Source organism: Anomaloglossus baeobatrachus, chromosome 11 (assembly GCF_048569485.1).
Source record: "Anomaloglossus baeobatrachus isolate aAnoBae1 chromosome 11, aAnoBae1.hap1, whole genome shotgun sequence".
Lineage (NCBI taxonomy): Eukaryota > Metazoa > Chordata > Amphibia > Anura > Aromobatidae > Anomaloglossus > Anomaloglossus baeobatrachus.
This window is the reverse complement of record NC_134363.1, coordinates 192,551,898-192,575,558: the sequence shown is the minus strand read 5'-3', so window position 1 is coordinate 192,575,558 and position 23,661 is coordinate 192,551,898. Positions and strand designations below refer to the sequence as shown.

At 45.0% G+C, this 23,661-nt stretch overlaps 1 protein-coding gene across 1 annotated transcript in view; it reads right to left on the bottom strand.

Moving 5' to 3' along the window:
- The window catches only part of FLI1 (Fli-1 proto-oncogene, ETS transcription factor), a 146,124-nt gene that overhangs the window by 14,696 nt on the left and 107,767 nt on the right, over positions 1–23,661 (bottom strand). Inside the window, exon 5 of the mRNA XM_075327158.1 lies at positions 19,016–19,084. Coding sequence (XP_075183273.1) covers positions 19,016–19,084 — 69 coding nt within the window. The remainder of the gene's footprint in view (positions 1–19,015; positions 19,085–23,661) is intronic.

Genomic DNA, 23,661 nt, shown 5'->3' with positions numbered 1-23,661 from the left:
ATCGCTAGCGATGTCGCTGTGTGTAAAGCAACCTTTATTCCTGTATTTGTCACCACAGATATCAAACCTAATGCAAATTAGTGGGGAACCCGAGAACTTATCTTGAAGATTTTGCCGAAAAATGCTTTGGTCCCCACTGACTTACATTAGGTTCATAACTTCTGACAAATACTGGAATATCACTCTGGGATTCGTTACGAATTATCAGAACACGAAGAGTTACTATTCGCCCATCACTACATATGAGTATCTGTTCCCTAACATCCATTCCTGACAGCACACGGACAGAACACGACAATGGAGCTATCCACAACTACATGTTTGTCTTGGTTTTTTCATCTGTGTTCGTTCTGTTGTTGCATGTTGTATCTTGACCCGTTTTTGCATATTAGGCCGGAGTCACACTAGCGTATGGCTTGTGATGCGAGAGCCTCAGATGTGATATGCTAATGACCCTTGGCTCCCAATCTGATCACAGCTGCGGAGGAGAGCAAGGGAGTAATCTCTCAATCTCCTCCATTGTCAGCCTGTGCGTATACCACACTGCACTCGGATGTCATCCAAGTGCAGTCCGATGGTTCACTCGCACCTATAGACTTGTATGGGTGCGAATGATCCGAGACTCGCAGACATTTGCAGCATGCTGCAATTATTTTCCTCAGTCCGAATAAGGCTGAGAAAAAAACTCACAGATCTGAGCTGTCTCATTGACTAACATTGGTCAAAGTGCAATGCGAGATTTTCTGAGAGTCCTACTCGTGTGAGCGTACCCTAAGACTTTTTTATGCAAGTCGGAGTCTTCATTAAAACAGATGACACGGAATGGATTAGTTTTTAACTGAATCGTGTTTTGTGGATGAAACAATAGGCACGGGTTAGTGAATGTGCTCTTACTGCTCTTACTGGACGGATTCAACTTGTAAACAAGCTGTAAATCATGAGAAAAAAAGAGTTCAGTAAATTTGATGTACATGGTGCAATTGGCATGAAATGTTTTAGATCTATGTTTTACAAATGCCGACACCGTAGTGAAGGATTGTTGTATCCCTTTCTAAGTAACTGGATATGAGGTATCTTTCCAACATACACTTCTTCTTTTGGCTCTGTTCACATGTTCAATTGTTACAGATCCAGTATTTAACAAAAAACTAATTCTATGAATCCATTACAAACGGAGCGATAACTGCGGCAGACTGTAGTTTCCTTTTTGTATCCACTTTTTATTTCATTTTGTAACTATCTGTTTTCATTAGGGGGGTCTCTGAACATCTCTAGTGTTCTGGGCATGTGCAGTGCATAAAAACCAGCTCTGACGACTGACGATATAGCAAATGACAATGCGTTGTAATCCATTTCCTACACTTCAAGGTTTTGTAAAAAGAATAACACAGAACCAGCTGCTACCTGTTTTTCTGACTCGACAAAAAACTTGTGCAGGTCCCATTTATTTCATCCATCTAAAAACCAGATTACAGTCAAATGGGACACTTCTTATCGCATTTCAGTTGTAAATGGAATGAATTGTTTCTGTATTGCACTTCATTTTAATTTTTATCATCCCAAACTATATTAAAAATCCAAGATAACTGGTGGACATGTGAACATATCCATAGGATCGGGAGTGTCCGACCGCTGGGACCTGCACCAATTTGCAAAATAGGGAGTTTTTCCATCTCCAAAAGGGACTTCTCACTGCGGCTCAGGAGAGCACAGCGCTCAGGCGAGCACAGCGCTCAGGCGAGCACAGCGCTCAGGCGATCACAGCGCTCAGGCGAGCACAGCGCTCAGGCGAGCACAGTGCTCAGGAGCCCCACAAGGAACCATTGGAGCGCAGCTTGTGGATGTGCAGTGCTGCTCCATTCCAGCAGGGATAAAAGTGGTCAGACCTCCACCGGTCAACAAGACCTCTCTTATCCTGTGGATAGGTGAAAGCTGGTTTTCAAAGTATTATCGTTCATACAGGTTTTGAACCAATAGTTCTCACATTTGAGTATTTAATTGCCTGAGCTTAACATGTCTGCTGCACATATAATGCCATTTATGCTTTCTTCTATATGGGTAACTGGATACAGTGTAGCAACACACGTAAAACCTATCCGTCTGGAGCTAAAGAATTTTAGTAAACTGGTTACAACTTTGGAAAGAATAATGCTCGAATGGGTTTTGGAAGCTAGACTTTTTCCAGTGCAGACGTCTTAGGAATTATAATAAAGGAAAACACAAAAGACCCAGATTCATCATGGTATTTACATCAGAATTCGGGCATTAAACCATCTTCAAATATCACAGATATTATTGCGCAAGAGAAAGTTGCACAAACTTTTGATGTTTTTGCAATATTTTTGGCCATCTCCATTAAAATGTGAGGTTCTGGGGAACAGTCAGGACAGTCTGTGGCATACACCGCACGTCAAATTCATTAAAAGTGGTGGCATTCCTTACCCCAAAATATTACTCCAGTCAGAGACTGGTGAAGAGCACAGAGGCTATTATTGATTAATACACTCTGAATTCAGGAAATGGTGTGCACTTCTTTAAGGAATTGGGCGTGCAAAAATAAGACGTACCTATCATTTAGACTGCCATATAAAAAGCGAGATTTATTGAATTGGGACCATAATCTATTAAAAAGTGTCAGAAGTTGTCACTGTACATTGAATAAGCTCTATATTAGAGCGATTTATTCTTCATCAAATGTTCAGACAAAAAACTCTAAATAATGACACAACAAAAGGTGGACAAAATAATCCAAAAAGAGTATATTGAGCCCAATAAAAAACATTTTTATTTTATCAAGTTCAAAATAGAGCCCCAGTATACTGAGTAATCATCATTAATACGCAAAGGCCGCTGCATAGGCCGGGGCATATATTCTTCATCTCTCCTCCTGACGAAGAAGCAACGAAATGTGGGGCAGGGGGACATCGCTCAAAGTGGCGTTTTCAATTGTAAGTGCATCAGATGTAATACACCAATTATTTACAGTTTTGCACTAAAGAAAATTGTATCCTATATACATGTATTATTGATATAGCTTTGAACTGTTATCAAATTAGCACTGAAGAACTGCCTCATGTAATTCATATATACATCCCGGCCTATACAGCGGCCTTTGAGCTTTAATGATTATTACTCAGCATACTGTAGCGCTATTTTAATTAAAATTGGTTTTATTAGGCTCAATATACTCTCTTTGGATTATTTTGTTCACCCTTTGTTGTATTGAATAAACTCTATATACATAAACCGGATCAGCCCTTTATATGTTTGACTAGTAGACTGTGAGCCTCGCGGGCAGAGTTCTCTCTCCTCCTTACACTGAGCCCTCGCGGGCAGGGTCCTCTCTCCTCCTGTACCCTCACCTATTCTCTGTACACTGAGCCCTCGCGGGCAGGGTCCTCTCTCCTCCTGTACCCTCACCTATTCTCTGTACACTGAGCCCTCGCGGGCAGGGTCCTCTCTCCTCCTGTACCCTCACCTATCCTCTGTACACTGAGCCCTCGCGGGCAGAGTCCTCTCTCCTCCTATACTCTCACCCATCCTCTATACACAGCCCTCGTCAGCAGGGCCCTCTCTCCTCCTTACACTGAGCCCTCGTGGGCAGGGTCCTCGCTCCTCCTGTACCCTCACCCATCCTCTATACACAGCCCTCGCCAGCAGGGTCCTCGCTCCTCCTGTACCCTCACCCATCCTCTATACACAGCCCTCGTCAGCAGGGTCTTCGCTCCTCCTGTACACTCACCCATCCTCTATACACAGCCCTCGTCAGCAGGGTCCTCTCTACTCCTTACACTGAGCCCTCGTGGGCAGGGTCCTCTCTACTCCTTAGACTGAGCCCTCGTGGGCAGGGTCCTCGGTCCTCCTGTACCCTCACCCATCCTCTGTACACTGAGCCCTCGTGGGGAGGGTCCTCGCTCCTCCTGTACCCTCACCCATCCTCTGTACACTGAGCCCTCGTGGGCAGGGTCCTCGCTCCTCCTGTACCCTCACCCATCCTCTGTACACTGAGCCCTCATGGGCAGGGTCCTCGCTCCTCCTGTACCCTCCCCCATCCTCTATACACAGCCCTCGTCAGCAGGGTCCTCTCTCCTCCTGTACCCTCCCCCATCCTCTATACACAGCCCTCGTCAGCAGGGTCTTCTCTCCTCCTGTACCCTCCCCCATCCTCTATACACAGCCCTCGTCAGCAGGGTCCTCTCTCCTCCTGTACCCTCCCCCATCCTCTATACACAGCCCTCGTCAGCAGGGTCCTCTCTCCTCCTGTACCCTCCCCCATCCTCTATACACAGCCCTCGTCAGCAGGGTCCTCTCTCCTCCTGTACCCTCCCCCATCCTCTATACACAGCCCTCGTCAGCAGGGTCCTCTCTCCTCCTGTACCCTCCCCCATCCTCTATACACAGCCCTCGTCAGCAGGGTCCTCTCTCCTCCTGTACCCTCCCCCATCCTCTATACACAGCCCTCGTCAGCAGGGTCCTCTCTCCTCCTGTACCCTCCCCCATCCTACAGCCCTCGTCAGCAGGGTCCTCTCTCCTCCTTACACTGAGCCCTCGTGGGCAGGGTCCTCTCTCCTCCTGTACCCTCCCCCATCCTCTATACACAGCCCTCGCCAGCAGGGTCCTCTCCCCTCCTGTACCCTCACCCATCCTCTATACACAGCCCTCGCCAGCAGGGTCCTCTCCCCTCCTTACACTGAGCCCTCGTGGGCAGGGTCCTCTCTCCTCCTGTACCCTCCCCCATCCTCTATACACAGCCCTCGCCAGCAGGGTCCTCTCCCCTCCTGTACCCTCACCCATCCTCTATACACAGCCCTCGTCAGCAGGGTCCTCTCTACTCCTTACACTGAGCCCTCGTGGGCAGGGTCCTCTTCCCTCCTGTACCAGTCTGTGCTTTGTATTGTTCATGAGTATTGTACTTGTCCTTATTATGGATACCCCTTTTCACATGTACAGCGCCATGGAATAAATGTCGCTATAATAATAAAAATAATTATTATTTCAGACAAATGTTGTCACAAGTATCATAGGCTGTGTGTGCGGCAAACAAGGTTCATTGTCTTAGTCTTATATATTCACCCATTATTATTTCTCGTATTTCTGCATTATATCACTGCTAATGATTTGGTAAGTTGTAGGCCAATTTCTGGTTGCGTCACGAGGCCACCCAAGACCCTGTGTTGGGCAAGCGGCGTCCGGCTGGCAGGAGAGTGGTTCCTTCAGAGCCACTGTTCTGCGAACTCTAGAATATATTTTACTTGGGGGAGATGAATGGAGCCTCTGTGTTTTACAACCAGCGCTCGCTGAACTGTTTCCATATGTTGGGCGATGTAATTCTATAATAAATAAAGAGAACATTTCCAATCCTCATTTTACTTTGAATTTTAAATTCCAGCAGCAACAAAAGCGGTGTATATATATATATATATATATATATTCGATGTACCCTATCTGAAATGTATGGGACATCCTCCCCGTGTGTGATTCACAATCGCATTGTATCCGGAGTTTGTAATGGAAGCGTGTACATAATCTCTTGTAATGTACATGTTCAGGTTTCCACATCTGCTTGCCGTCAGTGGATGAGGCCAGACGGAGCAGAACAGCGGCAGTGCTGCCTAGGAAGCAATTGTTTGATTTTGGGATATATTGGCTTTTGGGAAACTGTTTCACCTGCAAAACTATGTGGCTAATTGTTATGGCCACACGGTTTTCCAGTGAAACAGCAGTTTCCTACAATATCATGTAATAGTGTAATAAACCGCAGCAGCACTTGGCCGTGGTCTGAACTGTCTGTCTGGCCTTACCCTTATATAACAAGGCTATAATCCTGTACAGGCCTAGCACAGCTGAAGGATTGTCAGCATTGTATCTCTATGAGCCAAATAGTCTGCAATCTAGTCTGATACATTGTTGCAAACATTTAAGTCTGAAGAAAGGATTGTGCTGCTGACATTTATATACTGACTGCTGGTTACAGCCCCTGAACAGAAACCATGATAGCTTGCTCTCAGGTACAGGTGGATTATAATGAGGGCAATCTGAGCGTCCGGCCGGGCCCCATGTCCACATTGCCCATATTCCACAGCATCCCTTCTTGTCATATCTACCTCCGTTTCTTATCACATCGTATCCTCTATTATATACAGCGCTACGTTATGTATTACGCTCTACTTAAGGGGGAAAACACTTGTGCTCCGCTGTCCATCATTTTGCATCTTCAGATGTGCACCAGAGCATCTGTGTTAATAATGTGACCTGGAATCCTGTGAGGTCACGTGATACATCGGGGGATGGGGACGCCCTCTAAACTGCCCAGTGCTATGGCTACTATTAATCTGCCCCTGTTCTTGGGGAATGGTATCGGAGAATTTTGTAAGAAGAAGCAATTGTTTTGAAGCGTTTCCCTTAAATTTTGACAGTATTTACACATACAAGTGCTTGTTCTCTTTCCTTTGTAATTTCATAGTTTTGTGCTTTTGGTTATTACAGTAAAGAGAATGAAAGTACATGTGATTAGCGTCAAACATTCCTCATAAATGTAACCATGCATTGCTGAATATTACTTTAAAGGCCATCTTCACATGTCGTGCATGCCTAGTCTGGGTACAGACCACAATGTCCGGACAACAAGTCTCCTGACCGACCTGAACCGCTTCATAGGCACAGGAGCCTGACAAGTTCAGCTCCGAGAGCCGTGGTCCTGAATGTCTGACTGTGAGACCACGACACACGGATGTGTGGATCTGGCCGGTGCGTGCCTATGAGGCTGTTGGGTTTGGGATTAGGAGACCTGGACCGTGAATGTTGGCTATGAGAAGCCGGCCTATTGAGGAAAGTTTGCTCCATGTCCGGCTGTGTCGTGACTTCACGTCCCACATTACATAGGCTTTTGTGACTTTATCGTGAATGGTCGTTCTGGTTCTGTAGTATTGGGGGAGGGGGATTCCCTCCTTTTTCTAGAAGAAAAGTTCTTGAAATGAGATCTTGTAGCAGATTTATTAGATTGTTCACATAAACTGATCCAGGATTTGTTTTAAAGAATGGAGAATCAAACCTAACTGGCTGTAAGATTGGTGTACAGTTCCTACGAGTGGTTCTTTCACTTGGAAAAAAGGGATAGATAATCATTACTTAGAGCGTGTCCCAGACAGGCTGTCAGATTTAATTCCACATGCTGGAGTCGGACTCTGGGACAGGCAGAACTGGGAGGGTCCCTTGTGAGTTACGTTTCCTGCCTCCCCCCAACTTTAACACAACCGGTCTTTGTTTTCAGCTTCCCGTGAAAAAACACAGTGGCCAGCCGCTGAGGTGGGTCAGCGAGAGAAATCAGACAAAACATTAGCCGTGGAATTTCAAAGGAAAACAATTAAAATTGAGAGAAAAACTATGCAAACAAGAAGGGGGATATGGAAAAGGGATGGGGACGATAACAACATTGTATCAATGGTGGAAGTCCTAAAGCGAAGCTATAAAAGGGCAGGGCGTGGGCCATGCCAGCCGATGCATATTCATTCATGTTTTGCTGGAGTGAAATCCACAATTTTACACCATAAACAAGTCTAAAACGCTGAGCAGCTGAAGCTAACCTGAATTAACAAAATAAAGTCATTGATTAACTTGTGCAAATAAAGGCTGTCCGTGATTTCATCCCGTGTGATGGGACCTGAGGACTGCGTGCGGTCTATAGTCATTCGGGTAAGATGGGAATGGGTTGCCCTTTTAAGCCAAGTTCAGACAATCGAATTAAAAACACAAGCCCGTTGTGTCTGCATTTTGTGGACCTGACTGTCGCTCGTCCGCATTGTGGAGGGGCCCAGCCGCTGCCTTTACATTACATGCACTGTCCCAGAAAACACAAACGTGCCTGTCACCATTTTCTTATTTCTCTGTATACTGACACGCTGGCAATAATGGATCCTGTGTGTGGTCTGTGGCACATGGTCCGATAAGACCCTCGTCTGAACAGATCTATACTTTTCAGCTGCATTCACACTTCTATTTCCGTTTTTACAGCCACTCAAAACCTTTTTCCCTCGTGTCATCCCGTTTATCTCAGATTTGCATTGGCTTTTTTCTCACCTGAAGCAGGTGACCGGTCTAAACTTTTTTTTTCATTGACTCTGCAACAGATGAGTGGAAACGGATGTCTTCCGATTCTCATCTGTTTTTGATTGATACCCCATAGACTTGAATGGCCAAGTCTGATGCAAAAAACTGATGAGAACAGACCATGCACTGAGCATAATGGCAGACAGATGGAAAAAGTGTGAATGGGTGCCTTAACTATGATACAAATGGCTTTGGTGCGTCCTTTTCATTTGATATTACTTTATTCTGACAGCCTTTTGTAAAGGGGCAAGCACCTTTAGTATTAAAGGTTACATATACTGAGCTGTCAGTTAAAAAAAAAACAAAAACGGCTTTTGATTGTAGACTGGCATGTGACATGCCCATTATGATAAATGCCTACCTGAGGGCTCTAAGTAATCATGCAGATGAGACGGCCGTTGCCAGACGTCTTTACCATGTATCTTCTCGTTACTGTATCCTAGAGCGACTTGTACCGCCTGACGCAGGAGGAAGTCACTGATACCAGACCGCTGTAATGTGGCAGGTAGACCGCCACTAGTTCACTGTATATAAAGCCTATATATTGTGAGCTAATTGTTCTGTGTAACTGTAGATGAGAACACCAGGAGTAAAACGTCTATCTTCTGATAGTCCTGTCGGATGCAATTGACAATAAGGCTCTCCCCAAGCATTGAGTACATTGTGGCGCTGTGGCCTCAGGCTGGAAGGAATCTGCTATGTAGCTGGCAACGTCAAGCAAAAATGTACATTACCAAAAGTAGTGCTTCCACCCACCATAGAAGCCGCTGCCAAACCTCAGGATATTGATAGAACAGGTACAGCGCAAATAGCGGCCGTGGAATGCAAACTCCTGTGAAGTGTTATTTCCAGGGTAAAAATAACCCTCCGATGACTGCATGCGCTGACCTCACTTTTTCCTTCTGCTTTCACACATAGGGTGTCTGTAGCCAGTCCTGTGGATTGTGGAGCGGGTTCAGTGCCGCAGGTTCAGATATTGTAAACCTTTAGTGGCACGTCTCGTAATAATCATGACTGGGGTTTCTATGTTGGCTGCAGATTTGGTGCAGGCCAATACAGTATTCTAGCTAGACGCGTTAATTAAAGGGGTATTCTAAAGTTTGGAAGCTATCCGCTATCCATGGGCTAGGATATAACTTTCTGATTGTTGGGGTCCGTCCGCTGGGACCCCACCAATCTTTAGAACAAGAGCTTTGAAGAATCCCATCTGAATGGAGCGGTGGTCTGCCACTCCAATCCTTATTAATAGAAAACCTTCCAAACTTGAGAATACCCTGTTATGTTTGTCTTCTATTATATCGGCAGCACACGTCACAGTCCATATAGCCCACGTGACGTCTGCAGCCAGTCACTAGCCAGCGATTGACTGCACCTGACACGTGGGATAGAAGTGAAGTCTATAGTCGATATACACAGAAGGCAAGTGTGGGGAGTGATATGTACAAGTATTGCTGCTTTGTGCAGAACTTTCATTATCTTAGAAAGTCCCTTATACCAGTCGTTGTTATTTACTGCATCTCCAGTGATTGGACTGTGCATCGCACGCATATACAGACATGAAAACGCCATTATTCAATCACACCCTTAGAATCGGGGCGGCTTTATTTCAACTTGAAATGTTTTCTCAGCTGAAGCCTCTATGGAGTCCAGGTATCGGGGACCTCTGCCATCCCTCTGCTTGTGTTTGCTATTCTTTGTTAATGGGTATGTTATATTTTGTTATGTGGTGATGCCAATACATTCCATTTTTCAGGGCTATGTACAATATTTATGTTCTGGCCATGTCAGTCTGGATGATATGTATCTATATTAACTATGGTGGTGTTGGTTTACGCTATATGGTTATATTCCATATGTAAATGCTGCTGGGGCAACGTGCAATAAATGTGTCTCATATAAACCATGGTATTTAACCCTGTATGCTCCACTTTGCACTTTTTGCATATAAGTAAATTGCTACATTATACTCTACTGATATGATCGTATGATTATATGATTATTGTCATACTTGTTTTGTGAATGACATTCTTTATGTAACTTGGAGCATTTACTTCAATTGCTCTAGCTACGTCCAGAATTTGATTGTACCCATTAATAATAACAACGCTTTGTATTGTGTTATGATATGCACACTCTACTCTATACATGCTCATGGATTGTGCTTCTGACTACTTTTTGTGCCAGTCTTAATGAATAAATGAATTTTGCACTATACTCTTCTTTTTTTTTTTTTGTCCTCCCAGGTTTTTTTTTTCTGGAGTTAATTATATGAAGTATTTTCCTTCAGTTTTCTGAGTGAGAGTGACCGCCCCATCCCGAGTGAGAGTGACCGCCCCATCCCGAGTGAGAGTGACCGCCCCATCCCGAGTGAGAGTGACCGCCCCATCCCGAGTGAGAGTGACCGCCCCATCCCGAGTGAGAGTGACCGCCCCATCCCGAGTGAGAGTGACCGCCCCATCCCGAGTGAGAGTGACCGCCCCATCCCGAGTGAGAGTGACCGCCCCATCCCGAGTGAGAGTGACCGCCCCATCCCGAGTGAGAGTGACCGCCCCATCCCGAGTGAGAGTGACCGCCCCATCTCGAGTGAGAGTGACCGCCCCATCTCGAGTGAGAGTGACCGCCCCATCCCGAGTGAGAGTGACCGCCCCATCCCGAGTGAGAGTGACCGCCCCATCCCGAGTGAGAGTGACCGCCCCATCCCGAGTGAGAGTGACCGCCCCATCCCGAGTGAGAGTGACCGCCCCATCCCGAGTGAGAGTGACCGCCCCATCCCGAGTGAGAGTGACCGCCCCATCCCGAGTGAGAGTGACCGCCCCATCCCGAGTGAGAGTGACCGCCCCATCCCGAGTGAGAGTGACCGCCCCATCCCGAGTGAGAGTGACCGCCCCATCCCGAGTGAGAGTGACCGCCCCATCCCGAGTGAGAGTGACCGCCCCATCCCGAGTGAGAGTGACCGCCCCATCCCGAGTGAGAGTGACCGCCCCATCCCGAGTGAGAGTGACCGCCCCATCCCGAGTGAGAGTGACCGCCCCATCCCGAGTGAGAGTGACCGCCCCATCCCGAGTGAGAGTGACCGCCCCATCCCGAGTGAGAGTGACCGCCCCATCCCGAGTGAGTGTGACCACCCCATCCCGAGTGAGTGTGACCGCCCCATCCCGAGTGAGTGTGACCGCCCCATCATTAACTAGACGCTGTCAGCTGTGTGATCGCATCATAGAAAATTCTGAAATCCCGTGAAAAGTTTTTCTATTTCCTGTAGAAATTGTGTAGATGGTAAATTGCCCAATAATGGTACTGTCACTGGGAATAGCTGCAGCAAATGCTTAGTGTTGAGTCCGGGCGCTCCATCCTCTTTACCCACTCGCTTTCTGCTTGGAGGAATATAATGCCGCCCTACAATATCTTCATAGAGTCCTTTAGGATGTAAGCCCGCAAGGGCAGGGCCCTCTTCCCTCTGTACCAGTCTGTCTATTGTAACTTGTATATGTATTCTGTATGTAACCCCCTCATGTACAGCACCATGGAATCAATGGTGCTCTATAAATAAACAATAATAATAATAATAGAGTTTTTACTGCAAAATTCGCATCAATCTTTCCTTGAAAAGACTGTCCATTTGCTTAAAAAAAGCTTCTTTGTAATTTCAATGAGAAAACACGCCTGTGGTGCACATGGACCATGCAGAAAAAAGCATTATATCACTTCTTACCAAATTTGTCATTGCATTAAAAAGAAAATCCGTAACAAAGCCCACACACAAAAAAAGACACCAAAAAATGTTTTTTTTTTTTTTTTCTTTTACTCCTTTTCCACATTTGATCTGAAAAATTCACTTCAAATACCCAAGTGTGGAATGGAGAACTTTCATTATTGCATCTATATTTTTATTTGTAAGAATAGTCAGAACAGATAATGAATCCTGGGTGATCAACTAGTGTAAAAAAAATAGCAGTGCCCATTATTGGTGCAGTATTAGGCCCTGTGCGCACACTGCCTTTTTTGCCATGGATTTGCTGCAGTTTTTGCTGCAGAATTAGTGCGGTTTGTGTTCATAAACTTCATGCAGTTGTTCCCCAGCAAAGTCTGAGAAATCCATAATGCTGTGTGTACGTTGCTTCTTTTATCCGTACAGGTTTTGCGGCAGAATTGCTACAGCAAAAAGAAGCAGCAGGTCACTTCTTTTCTACAGGTCACTGCGTTTTTCCCTGTGTTTTTGCAATTGATAATGTGTGAAAACCGCACTAAAACGAGATAAAACCGCATATGTTTTTTGGCTACTTTTTCTGCCAGAGGCGCGGCGTTTTGCCAGAGGCGCGGCGTTTTGCCAGAGGCGCGGCGTTTTGCCAGAGGCGCGGCGTTTTGCCAGAGGCGCGGCGTTTTGCCAGAGGCGCGGTATTCTGCCAGAGGCGCGGCGTTTTGCCAGAGGTGCGGCGTTTTGCCAGAGGTGCGGCGTTTTGCCAGAGGGTGCGGCGTTTTGCCAGAGGGGCGGTATTCTGCCAGAGGCGCGGCGTTTTGCCAGAGGTGCGGCGTTTTGCCAGAGGTGCGGCGTTTTGCCAGAGGTGCGGCGTTTTGCCAGAGGGTGCGGCGTTTTGCCAGAGGGTGCGGCGTTTTGCCAGAGGGTGCGGCGTTTTGCCAGAGGGTGCGGCGTTTTGCCAGAGGGTGCGGCGTTTTGCCAGAGGGTATGTTTTTGCTGAAGAAACAAATCCGCAGTGTGCGCACATAGCCTAGGAGGGGTAGCTAGTGAGCATTGCCCATAATTCAGTCACTGCCACCTAATAAATCTTCTGTACTTGAAATTAATTGCACTGTTTTAATATTTTGTCCTTGATAAATGACGTATTTTCTTTGTGGGGTGGGGGAGGTGAGAGCATAATTTCTGATGTCGCTGTTTAACATGTGAAATTCTCACCAAATTAAGGCCTAAGCCAAATAATAAATGTTCACGAATGTGTATTTTTTTGTTCCTTTTGGTCTTGTGCAGGTGCCAGTTATCGGTCATTAATGGATTAGTTTTCTTAACCCTCTTTGCAGTATACAGGCCCAATCATCAGTCTATTTGTGAGCTGAATTTGCTAGATCACTCAGCACCTGTCAATGCAGAATAGGAGAAGCGTACAGGTCCATAATGGAGACGAGCGCAGCATATCTGGGGGATAAGGGCCGAGACACTGGGAGACAAAAGCATCGCCTGCGCTTCATGTGTGTGTTTTTGAGGTCTAATGTGACCAATCTAAAGGGACCTTTTGTCGGTTGCTATCAAAGTCTGGTCCAGAGAAAACGCGGACTGATGAGCTTTTGTCTTGCTAATGCACCTTGATTGAGACAGTGAGAGCTGTGCTCACCCAGGTACAGCACGGGAGAGATGGAGAGGACAGACACTTCAGCTCACAAGCCTATTATGTGAGGCACAAAAGCTGCACCTGCAATGAGGCCTAGTGTGACTCTACTGTATGCAATGATGAACCCTCCTCAGGCTGCCTGCAGATGAGCATGAGCTCTTATTGTACCATGCTCAGCAACAGTACTATAGTATTAACATGGTGAAATATATCTGCAGCGGAGACAGACAGACACTAAGTAGCAGTTATAAACCCCCCTGCGCCGTACAGTCAGGTCTAAGACCACGTGCGCCATACAGTCAGGTCTAAGACCACGTGCACCGTACAGTCAGGTCTAAGACCACGTGCGCCATACAGTCGGGTCTAAGACCACATGCGCCATACAGTCGGGTCTAAGACCACATGCGCCAGTCAGGTTCAAGACCACGTGCACCGTACAGTCAGGTCTAAGACCACATGCGCCATACAGTCAGGTTCAAGACCACGTGCACCGTACAGTCAGGTCTAAGACCACATGCGCCATACAGTCAGGTTCAAGACCACGTGCATCATACAGACAGGTCTAAGACCACGTGCGCCATACAGTCAGGTCTAAGACCACGTGCGCCATACAGTCAGGTCTAAGACCATGTGCATCATACAGTCAGGTGTAAGACCACGTGCATCATACAGTCAGGTCTAAGACCACGTGCGCCATACAGTCAGGTCTAAGACCATGTGCATCATACAGTCAGGTCTAAGACCACATGCGCCATACAGTCAGGTCTAAGACCATGTGCATTATACAGTCAGGTCTAAGACCACGTGCATCATACAGTCAGGTGTAAGACCACGTGCATCATACAGTCAGGTTTAAGACCACGTGCACCGTACAGTCAAATATAAGACCACGTGCGCCATAGAGTCAGGTCTAAGACCACGTGCACCGTACACTCAGGTCTAAGACCCTCCCATACCATACAGATAAAAGGGTGAATACAGTCAGGTGGGAGGTCGCATGCCGCCATGATTTTCCTAAGTAATGCTATGGATTCTGAGCACGTCTGTATCCTGATGACTTTGCTGCATTTGTGAAAAATTCAGAGCAACAAAGGGCAACAGTGTTACCTCCCCGACCACAGAATCCAATGCACGGACAGGAGGCAGCAAAACCCCTCAATAAAGATGGAGGCAACCTGCGCAAAGCACTGATGGAGCGGCCGCTCACACTCTGTCACTCCATGGAGGGGTGATTGCTTTGCACCTGTTGCCTCCATCTTTATTGAGGGGTTTTGCTGCCTCCTGTCCGTGCATTGGATGCTGTGAATTTTTCTGAATTTTGTGGGAAAGTTTAATTCCTCTTTTTGTGGTTTTAGCTTTTAAATTTAGTGCAGGGACTCGCAAGTATAAGGACCCCTGACATTGTGTTGCGAGCATCTGTATTTTGGCCAAAATATCAACTAATACGTCTATACGGTATATACTATTTTATTGCACTTATATCTTTATACAGGATGCAGCCAGGCCCATTAATGTAGGCCTTGTAAACTAGTTTCTGTGTGCTGCACTTATTTGGCACTTTAGGGTGCTATGAAATCAGTGTTTTTTTATCATCTTTTTTACTTTTTTTTTTTTTTTTAAATGTTTTCACTTAAAATAACTGCAAATGTGAATCGCTCCATGAGTAAAACGGCTTATCTCAGAAATCAACCAAGATAAAAGGAGGTTGTGAACCGTGGAGCTTTATGCAACAGATCAGATCACGACGAGAAGAGGTGATACATTCTTTCACTTTTTGGAAAATCGCAGTGAAAAGGAGGAGAGGCTGTTTGAAGCCCCTACAGTGACCGTTCAGATGTCCATCATCGCTGGCCGTGAAGTGAATGGAAATCCGTGTTTGTAGCTAAACCTCTCCTCTGCTTGCTGTGGTCCAAGCTGTGAAGCACCTGGGTATGGGTCTAATATCTCGGGATCTGTAGATCTGGCAATGTATCTGCTTTTTATTAAGTAACACAATTTTATTGCTGAATCCCATCTAGAATATCAAAGCTTTTTGTGACGGACAATAAAAGCCTCAGTGTTCTGTAGAGCCCCTCCTCATCCCAGGTCACCTGCTGCAGTTATGCTGCGCTCTCCGCAGATGATGGCTCTGAATACGGGCACAATGACTCCGGACAATGCATGTGACACCTACACTTAATGACTTGTAATTCTTCAGGAGTGGCTCCCTGGAGCTGCCATCCTTAGTTTGCATATTTTGCAGAATAGGCCGTATAAAAGAGTTTAATTTATTGTCCAAAATTTTTTTGTCCTCTAGTAATAAAGTGCCCGTCCCTCTCTTGTCCCACATAGAGGTAGTTCTGTTTCTCATGGTTAGCTAATACTATGAATTCAGTTCTATGGGCTCCCCCGAGACCTGTACTTCTCCCCCGAACCAGACGTCTTCTGATGTCATCGAACCGCCCCCGACCACAGTCTCCGCTCCCGTCCTGAGCTGGAGGCTCATTACTAACAAAGCCATTCTGTCAGACCGTACGCAGACTCATGGAAGATCACCAGGGAGGAAAGAATGATGCCGAAAAACATAGTGCTCAAGAATACGATGCACTCCCATCAGATCGCAAGTCACGAATGCAACTGTGTGGTAATAATGAGGACGGAGTACCACTGGTTTATAAAATCCATAGAATGAGCCATATATATACAGTTAGGTCCAGAAATCTTTGGACAGTGATGCAATTTTGGCGAGTTGGGCTCTGCATGCCACCACATTGGATTTGAAATGAAACCTCTACAACAGAATTCAAGTGCAGATTGTAACGTTTAATTTGAAGGTTTGAACAAAAATATCTGATAGAAATTGTAGGAATTGTCACATTTCTTTACAAACACTCCACATTTTAGGAGGTCAAAAGTAATTGGGCAAATAAACCGAACCCAAAAAAAATATTTTTATTTTCAATATTTTGTTGCGAATCCTTTGGAGGCAATCACTGCCTTAAGTCTGGAACCCATGGACATCACCAAACGCTGGGTTTCCTCCTTCTTAATGCTTTGCCAGGCCTTTACAGCCGCAGCCTTCAGGTCTTGCTTGTTTGTGGGTCTTTCCGTCTTAAGTCTGGATTTGAGCAAGTGAAATGCATGCTCAATTGGGTTAAGATCTGGTGATTGACTTGGCCATTGCAGAATGTTCCACTTTTTTGCACTCATGAACTCCTGGGTTGCTTTGGCTGTATGCTTGGGGTCATTGTCCATCTGTACTATAAAGCGCCGTCCGATCAACTTTGCGGCATTTGGCTGAATCTGGGCTGAAAGTATATCCCGGTACACTTCAGAATTCATCCGGCTACTCTTGTCTGCTGTTATGTCCTCAATAAACACAAGTGACCCAGTGCCATTGAAAGCCATGCATGCCCATGCCATCACGTTGCCTCCACCATGTTTTACAGAGGATGTGGTGTGCCTTGGATCATGTGCCGTTCCCTTTCTTCTCCAAACTTTTTTCTTCCCATCATTCTGGTACAGGTTGATCTTGGTCTCATCTGTCCATAGAATACTTTTCCAGAACTGAGCTGGCTTCATGAGGTGTTTTTCAGCAAATGTAACTCTGGCCTGTCTATTTTTGGAATTGATGAATGGTTTGCATCTAGATGTGAACCCTTTGTATTTACTTTCATGGAGTCTTCTCTTTACTGTTGACTTAGAGACAGATACACCTACTTCACTGAGAGTGTTCTGGACTTCAGTTGATGTTGTGAACGGGTTCTTCTTCACCAAAGAAAGTATGCGGCGATCATCCACCACTGTTGTCATCCGTGGACGCCCAGGCCTTTTTGAGTTCCCAAGCTCACCAGTCAATTCCTTTTTTCTCAGAATGTACCCGACTGTTGATTTTGCTACTCCAAGCATGTCTGCTATCTCTCTGATGGATTTTTTCTTTTTTTTCAGCCTCAGGATGTTCTGCTTCACCTCAATTGAGAGTTCCTTAGACCGCATGTTGTCTGGTCACAGCAACAGCTTCCAAATGCAAAACCACACACCTGTAATCAACCCCAGACCTTTTTAACTACTTCATTGATTACAGGTTAATGAGGGAGACGCCTTCAGAGTTAATTGCAGCCCTTAGAGTCCCTTGTCCAATTACTTTTGGTCCCTTGAAAAAGAGGAGGCTATGCATTACAGAGCTATGATTCCTAAACCCTTTCTCCGATTTGGATGTGAAAACTCTCATATTGCAGCTGGGAGTGTGCACTTTCAGCCCATATTATATATAGAATTGTATTTCTGAACATGTTTTTGTAAACAGCTAAAATAACAAAACTTGTGTCACTGTCCAAATATTTCTGGACCTAACTGTAGCTGCAGTGCACATGATGGCAGCACTGTTACTTCTGTCTGGAGCACATCAGCTATGATCACAATACAATCTGTACATGAAGAGGCCCAAAAGGTGCAGACAACATGTAAAGGAAGCATTATATATTGCAGACAACGCAAATCCTAGAGCGCTGCCTCCACCGTCAGTCTGCGAGTAACGTCTTATCCATGGTGTGCAGTATATTGTAAAGGAACATTTACGTCATGGCATGTATTGATGATGGGTATGTTCTGCGGGTGCACGGTTTATCTTATTGTACAATTTAGATTTTGGGTTTTGTGACTAAGGTCCTGTGCACATGCTGCGGTTTACCGCGGTTTTTCTGCAGAAAATGTTCATAACTTTTCTGCAGTCATTCCCCAGCAAAACCTATGGTAAAAAAAATGCTGTGCGCACATTATGTTTATTTCCTTTACAGGTTTTGCTGGAGAATTTCTGCAGCAAAAAGAATGAGCATGTCACTACTTTTCTGCAGGTACCTGCGGTTTGTGCCATAGACAATGGTAAAAACTGCACCCAAACCGCAGCTGCGGTATTCTGCCAGAGGGTGCGGATTTTACCTAAGAAAAGTCCACTTTCTAGTGCGCACATAGCTTAAAGATGGTTTTACTCTTTTCTCCGCTAGGAAATATTGTTATAGTATGTATTTTATATTGTTTGTTAATAAAAATAAACCTGATTATATATATAAAAAAAAAACATCTTATCCATGGTCATTTTAGAGATTATGGCACTTCCCAGAACACACATATTGCCTGCACAAGCTCTGTTCAGTCACTGAACAAGCAGGGAATGCTAATTGCATCTTTTTCCTTAGCTGTTTGGATCACTATATTGGACAAGTCTTCGGATCTGATAAGATATTGTTATAATTATCTGTTAGGAAAATGATCACTTCATTATTATCTATTAATATTAACCCAATGAGATAGGCAGAGCCAGACATGAGCAGCTCCCATCACCTTCTGAACCTCCCAGTACAGCGATAATGGTATACAGATCTCAGGAAAGCAGTCACTGAAATGATCTACTGGAAGCTAAAGGGCTGTGATCATACAAGTACAGTATTGTGTAGCATATGGAAGCCCAGTACTTGAGACGCAAAACTTCTGCATTCAACTGAAAACTGCCCAAAGGTCAGAAATACCAAGGCATCTAACACAGAGCAAGGACAGCTCAAAATGGGAAGAATCGGCCCAGTGTGGCCACTTACCCTCCTTAGGTGTTGCCCGAGAGGACTGGTCTGTGTGTGGAGGTGCAGTATAGCCCAATGATGAACTACCTGAATGTAAAGGAAGGAATGGACAGATTAACACCATGGAGAGGAGCGCGGCTTACTACAGAACGCGAGGAAGCTTTATATGATGAGCAGGGTCTGCTTATGTGATTTTCTTATTCTCTCCAATAGTCACAAAATAGATAAATATTAATAACAGTAACAGAACCTATTCCTATGCATGTTTATTATACAGCATTTTATTGCTATTGCTTGCAGACCAGCAAACTGTTCCTGACACCAGAATAAAGCCATTCTTTACATTGCATTTAGAAGACTTTAAAAGCCATATATTTATTACGACAGAGGGATGTTACGAGGGCAGCAGTGACTATGCTCGATGATACAGTAAATGCAATCATTTCATATATAGAAAGCTTTATATTGATTGTTCTGGACAGGCTTTATAAAATGAAGCCGCCCGACTATCACCTGAGAGTCACAGGCTCAACTTCATTATAATCTGGTCTTATTGCAGCAGTCTCCATGTAGCTGCTCATCTCCCTTGCAGTGGGCACGATGGAGCTCATGAAAAAATTGGGTTCCTTCTGATGGTTGATGTATGTCCATCTACCATAATAAAGTATATGAAAGGGGCTTCCACATGGGGCATACCCTTTTAAATTTAAAAAAAAAAAAACACCACAAAGGACTCCCAATAAAAAAGACACAAAGAAGACTCCATTTTTATTATTTTTGCCAAGAAAAAAAAAAATCTTACCAATCTCTATACTAATATATTTATCATAGAATAATAGAATGGCAGAGTTGGAATGGGCCTCCTGGGTCATCTAGTCCAACCCCTTGCTCAGAGCAGGATTCACTAAATTATATATATATATATATATATATATATATATATATATATATATATATATATATATATATATATATATATATATATTGAAGCCAGAAGTTTGTATACATTATCTAAAGACACATACTCATGTTTTTCTTGCTATTTGACATGAAATCAAAATAAACCTTTCCTGTTTTAGGTCAATTAGGAATCAAAATTATTTATATTTGCCAAATGCCAGAATAATGAGAGAGAGGATGTTTTAAGGCATTTTTATTACTTTCTACAAAGTCAGCAGTTTCCATACTCTGAGTCCTGTGCCTTTAAACAATATGGGACCACCCATATGATGTTATGTCTTTGGGAGCTTCTGATTAATTGGCAACATCTGAGTTAATTAGGCTACTTTCACACATCCGGATTTTTGCTCTGCGGCACAATACGGCGTTCTGCAGAAAAACCGCAACCGGCTTTTGTAACGCCGGTTGCGTTTTTTTTTGCATAGACTTACATTAGTGCCGTATTGTGCCGCAGGGGCTTGCGTTCGGTCCGGTTTTTGCCGCATGCGGCAGATTTAGCCGATGCCGCGGCCGGATCGAACGTTCCCTGCAACGTTTTTTGCTCCGGCAAAAAACACCGCATCGCGCCGCATCCGGCCGCTGCGGCGCATTTTTCAATGCATACCTATGGAGGCCGGATGCGGAAAAAAACGCATCCGGTCGCCGCATGCAGTTTTTTTTCCACTGCGCATGCTCAGTAGCATGCCGCAACCGGAAAAAAACGGACGGGCCGCATGTAAAAACTTATGCAACGGATGCGGTGTTTTCGCCGCATCCGTTGCATAGTTTTCACAGCCGGATTGAGCCACAGAGCTCAAACCGGATGTGTGAAAGTAGCCTAAGAGACACACCTGAAATACACAGCTTCTTTGTGAAGCATCATGGGAAAGTCAAAAGAAATCAGCCCAGATCTCAGGAAGAGAATTGTGGACTGGCACAAGTTTGTTTCATCCTTGGGTGCAATTTCCAGATACCTGAAGATGCCTCGTTCATCTGTACAAACCGTTACATGCAAGTACAAACAAGATGGGAATGTCCAGCCATCAGACCGCTCAGAAAGGAGACGGGTTCTGTGCACCAGAGATGACCGTCTGTTGGTCAGACATGTGCACATCAACCGAAGAACAAAAGCAAAAGACCTTGTGAAGATGCTGGTGGAAGCTGGTAAGATTGTGTCATTATCCACAGTGAAACGAATACTGTATCAACATGGGCTGAAAGGCCACTCTGCCAGGAAGAAGCCATTACTCCAAAAGAAACAGAAAAAAGAGAGATCAATGTTTGCAAATGCACACAGAAACAAAGACCTGAATTTCTGGAGACGTCCTGGGGTCTGACGAAACTAAAATTGAACTGTTTGGCCATAATGACCATCGTTAAGTTTGGAGGAAAAAGAGAGAAGCTTTGAAGCCTAAGAACACCATCCCAATTGTGAGACACGGGGGCGGCAGCATCATGTTGTGGGGTTGTTTTGCTGCAGGAGGGACTGGTGACTTCACAAAATAGATGGCATCATGAGCAGAGAAGATTATGTGGCAATACTGAAGAACATCTCAAGACATCAGCCAGGAACTTAAAGCTTGGCCGGAAATGGGTCTTCCAAATGGAAAATACCTGGAAGCTACTGCCAAACTGGTTACATAGTGGCTTAAGGATAACAAGGTCAATGTTTTGGCGTGGCCATCACATACCCTGATCTCAATCCTATTAAAAATTTATGGGCAAAGCTGAAAAGGCCGGAGCGAGCGGCGACCTCCAAACATGGCTCAGCTACACCAGATCTGTCAGGAGGAATCAGCCCAAATTCCACCAACTATTGTGAGAAGCTTCTGGAAGGATCTAAAACGTTTCCCCCAAGTCACACAGTGTAAGGGCAATGCCACCAAATACTAATGACCTGGAGGAAACTTCACTGCGCAGAAAGGAAGAAAAATGCCTTAAATCATTCTCTCTCTCTCTCATTATTCTGGCATTTGGCAAATAGAAATAATTTTGGTTCCTAATTGACCTAAAACGGGAAAAATTTATTCTGATTTCAAGTCATTGTAAGAAAAACCTGCAGATGTGTTTGTATATAGAGCGGAGGGAGAAAGCTGCAGATGTGTCTGTATATAGAGCGGAGAGAGAAACCTGCAGATGTGTCTGTATAGAGAGTGAAGGGAAAAACCTGCAGATGTGTCTGTATAGAGAGCGAAGGGAAAAACCTGTAGATATGTCTGTATAGAGAGCGGAGGGAGAAACCTGCAGATGTGTCTGTATAGAGAGAAGGGAAAAACCTGCAGATGTGTCTGTATAGAGAGTGAAGGGAAAAACCTGCAGATGTGTCTGTATAGAGAGCGAAGGGAAAAACCTGCAGATGTGTCTGTATAGAGAGCGGAGGGAGAAACCTGCAGATGTGTCTGTATAGAGAGCGGATGAAAACTTCTGGTGTCAACTGATATATATATATATATATATATATATATATATATATATATAAAAAAAATATACAGTGCCTACAAGTAGTATTCAACCCCCTGCAGATTTAGCAGGTTTACACATTCGGAATAACGTGGCATTGTGACATTTGGACTGTAGATCAGCCTGGAAGTGTGAAATGCAGCAAAAAAGAATGTTATTTCTTCTTTTTTTTTTTTTTTTTTTTTTAAATTGTGAAAAGTTTATTCAGAGGGTCATTTTATTATTCAACCCCTCAAACCACCAGAATTCTGTTTGGTTCCCCTAAAGTATTAACAAGTATTTCAGGCACAAAGAACAATGAGCTTCACATGTTTGGATTAATTATCTCTTTTTCCAGCCTTTTCTGACTAATTAAGACCCTCCCCAAACTTGTGAACAGCACTCATACTTGGTCAACATGGGAAAGACAAAGGAGCATTGCAAGGCCATCAGAGACAAGATCGTGGAGGGTCACAAGGCTGGCAAGGGGGACAAAACCCTTTTCAAGGAGTTGGGCCTACCTGTCTCCACTGTTGGGAGCATCATCCGGAAGTGGAAGGCTTATGGAACTACTGTTAGCCTTCCACGGCCTGGACAGCCTTTGAAAGTTTCCTCCTGTGCCGAGGCCAGGCTTGTCCGAAGAGTCAAGGCTAACCCAAGGACAACAAGGAAGGAGCTCCGGGAAGATCTCATGGCAGTGGGGACATTGGTTTCAGTCAATACCATAAGTAACGTACTCCACCGCAATGGTCTCCGTTCCAGACGAGCCCGTAAGGTACCTTTACTTTCAAAGCGTCATGTCAAGGCTCGTCTACAGTTTGCTCATGATCACTTGGAGGACTCTGAGACAGACTGGTTCAAGGTTCTCTGGTCTGATGAGACCAAGATCGAGATCTTTGGTGCCAACCACACACGTGACGTTTGGAGACTGGATGGCACTGCATACGACCCCAAGAATACCATCCCTACAGTCAAGCATGGTGGTGGCAGCATCATGCTGTGGGGCTGTTTCTCAGCCAAGGGGCCTGGCCATCTGGTCCGCATCCATGGGAAGATGGATAGCACGGCCTACCTGGAGATTTTGGCCAAGAACCTGCGCTCCTCCATCAAGGATCTTAAGATGGGTCGTCATTTCATCTTCCAGCAAGACAACGACCCAAAGCACACAGCCAAGAAAACCAAGGCCTGGTTCAAGAGGGAAAAAATCAAGGTGTTGCAGTGGCCTAGTCAGTCTCCTGACCTTAACCCAATTGAAAACTTGTGGAAGGAGCTCAAGATTAAAGTCC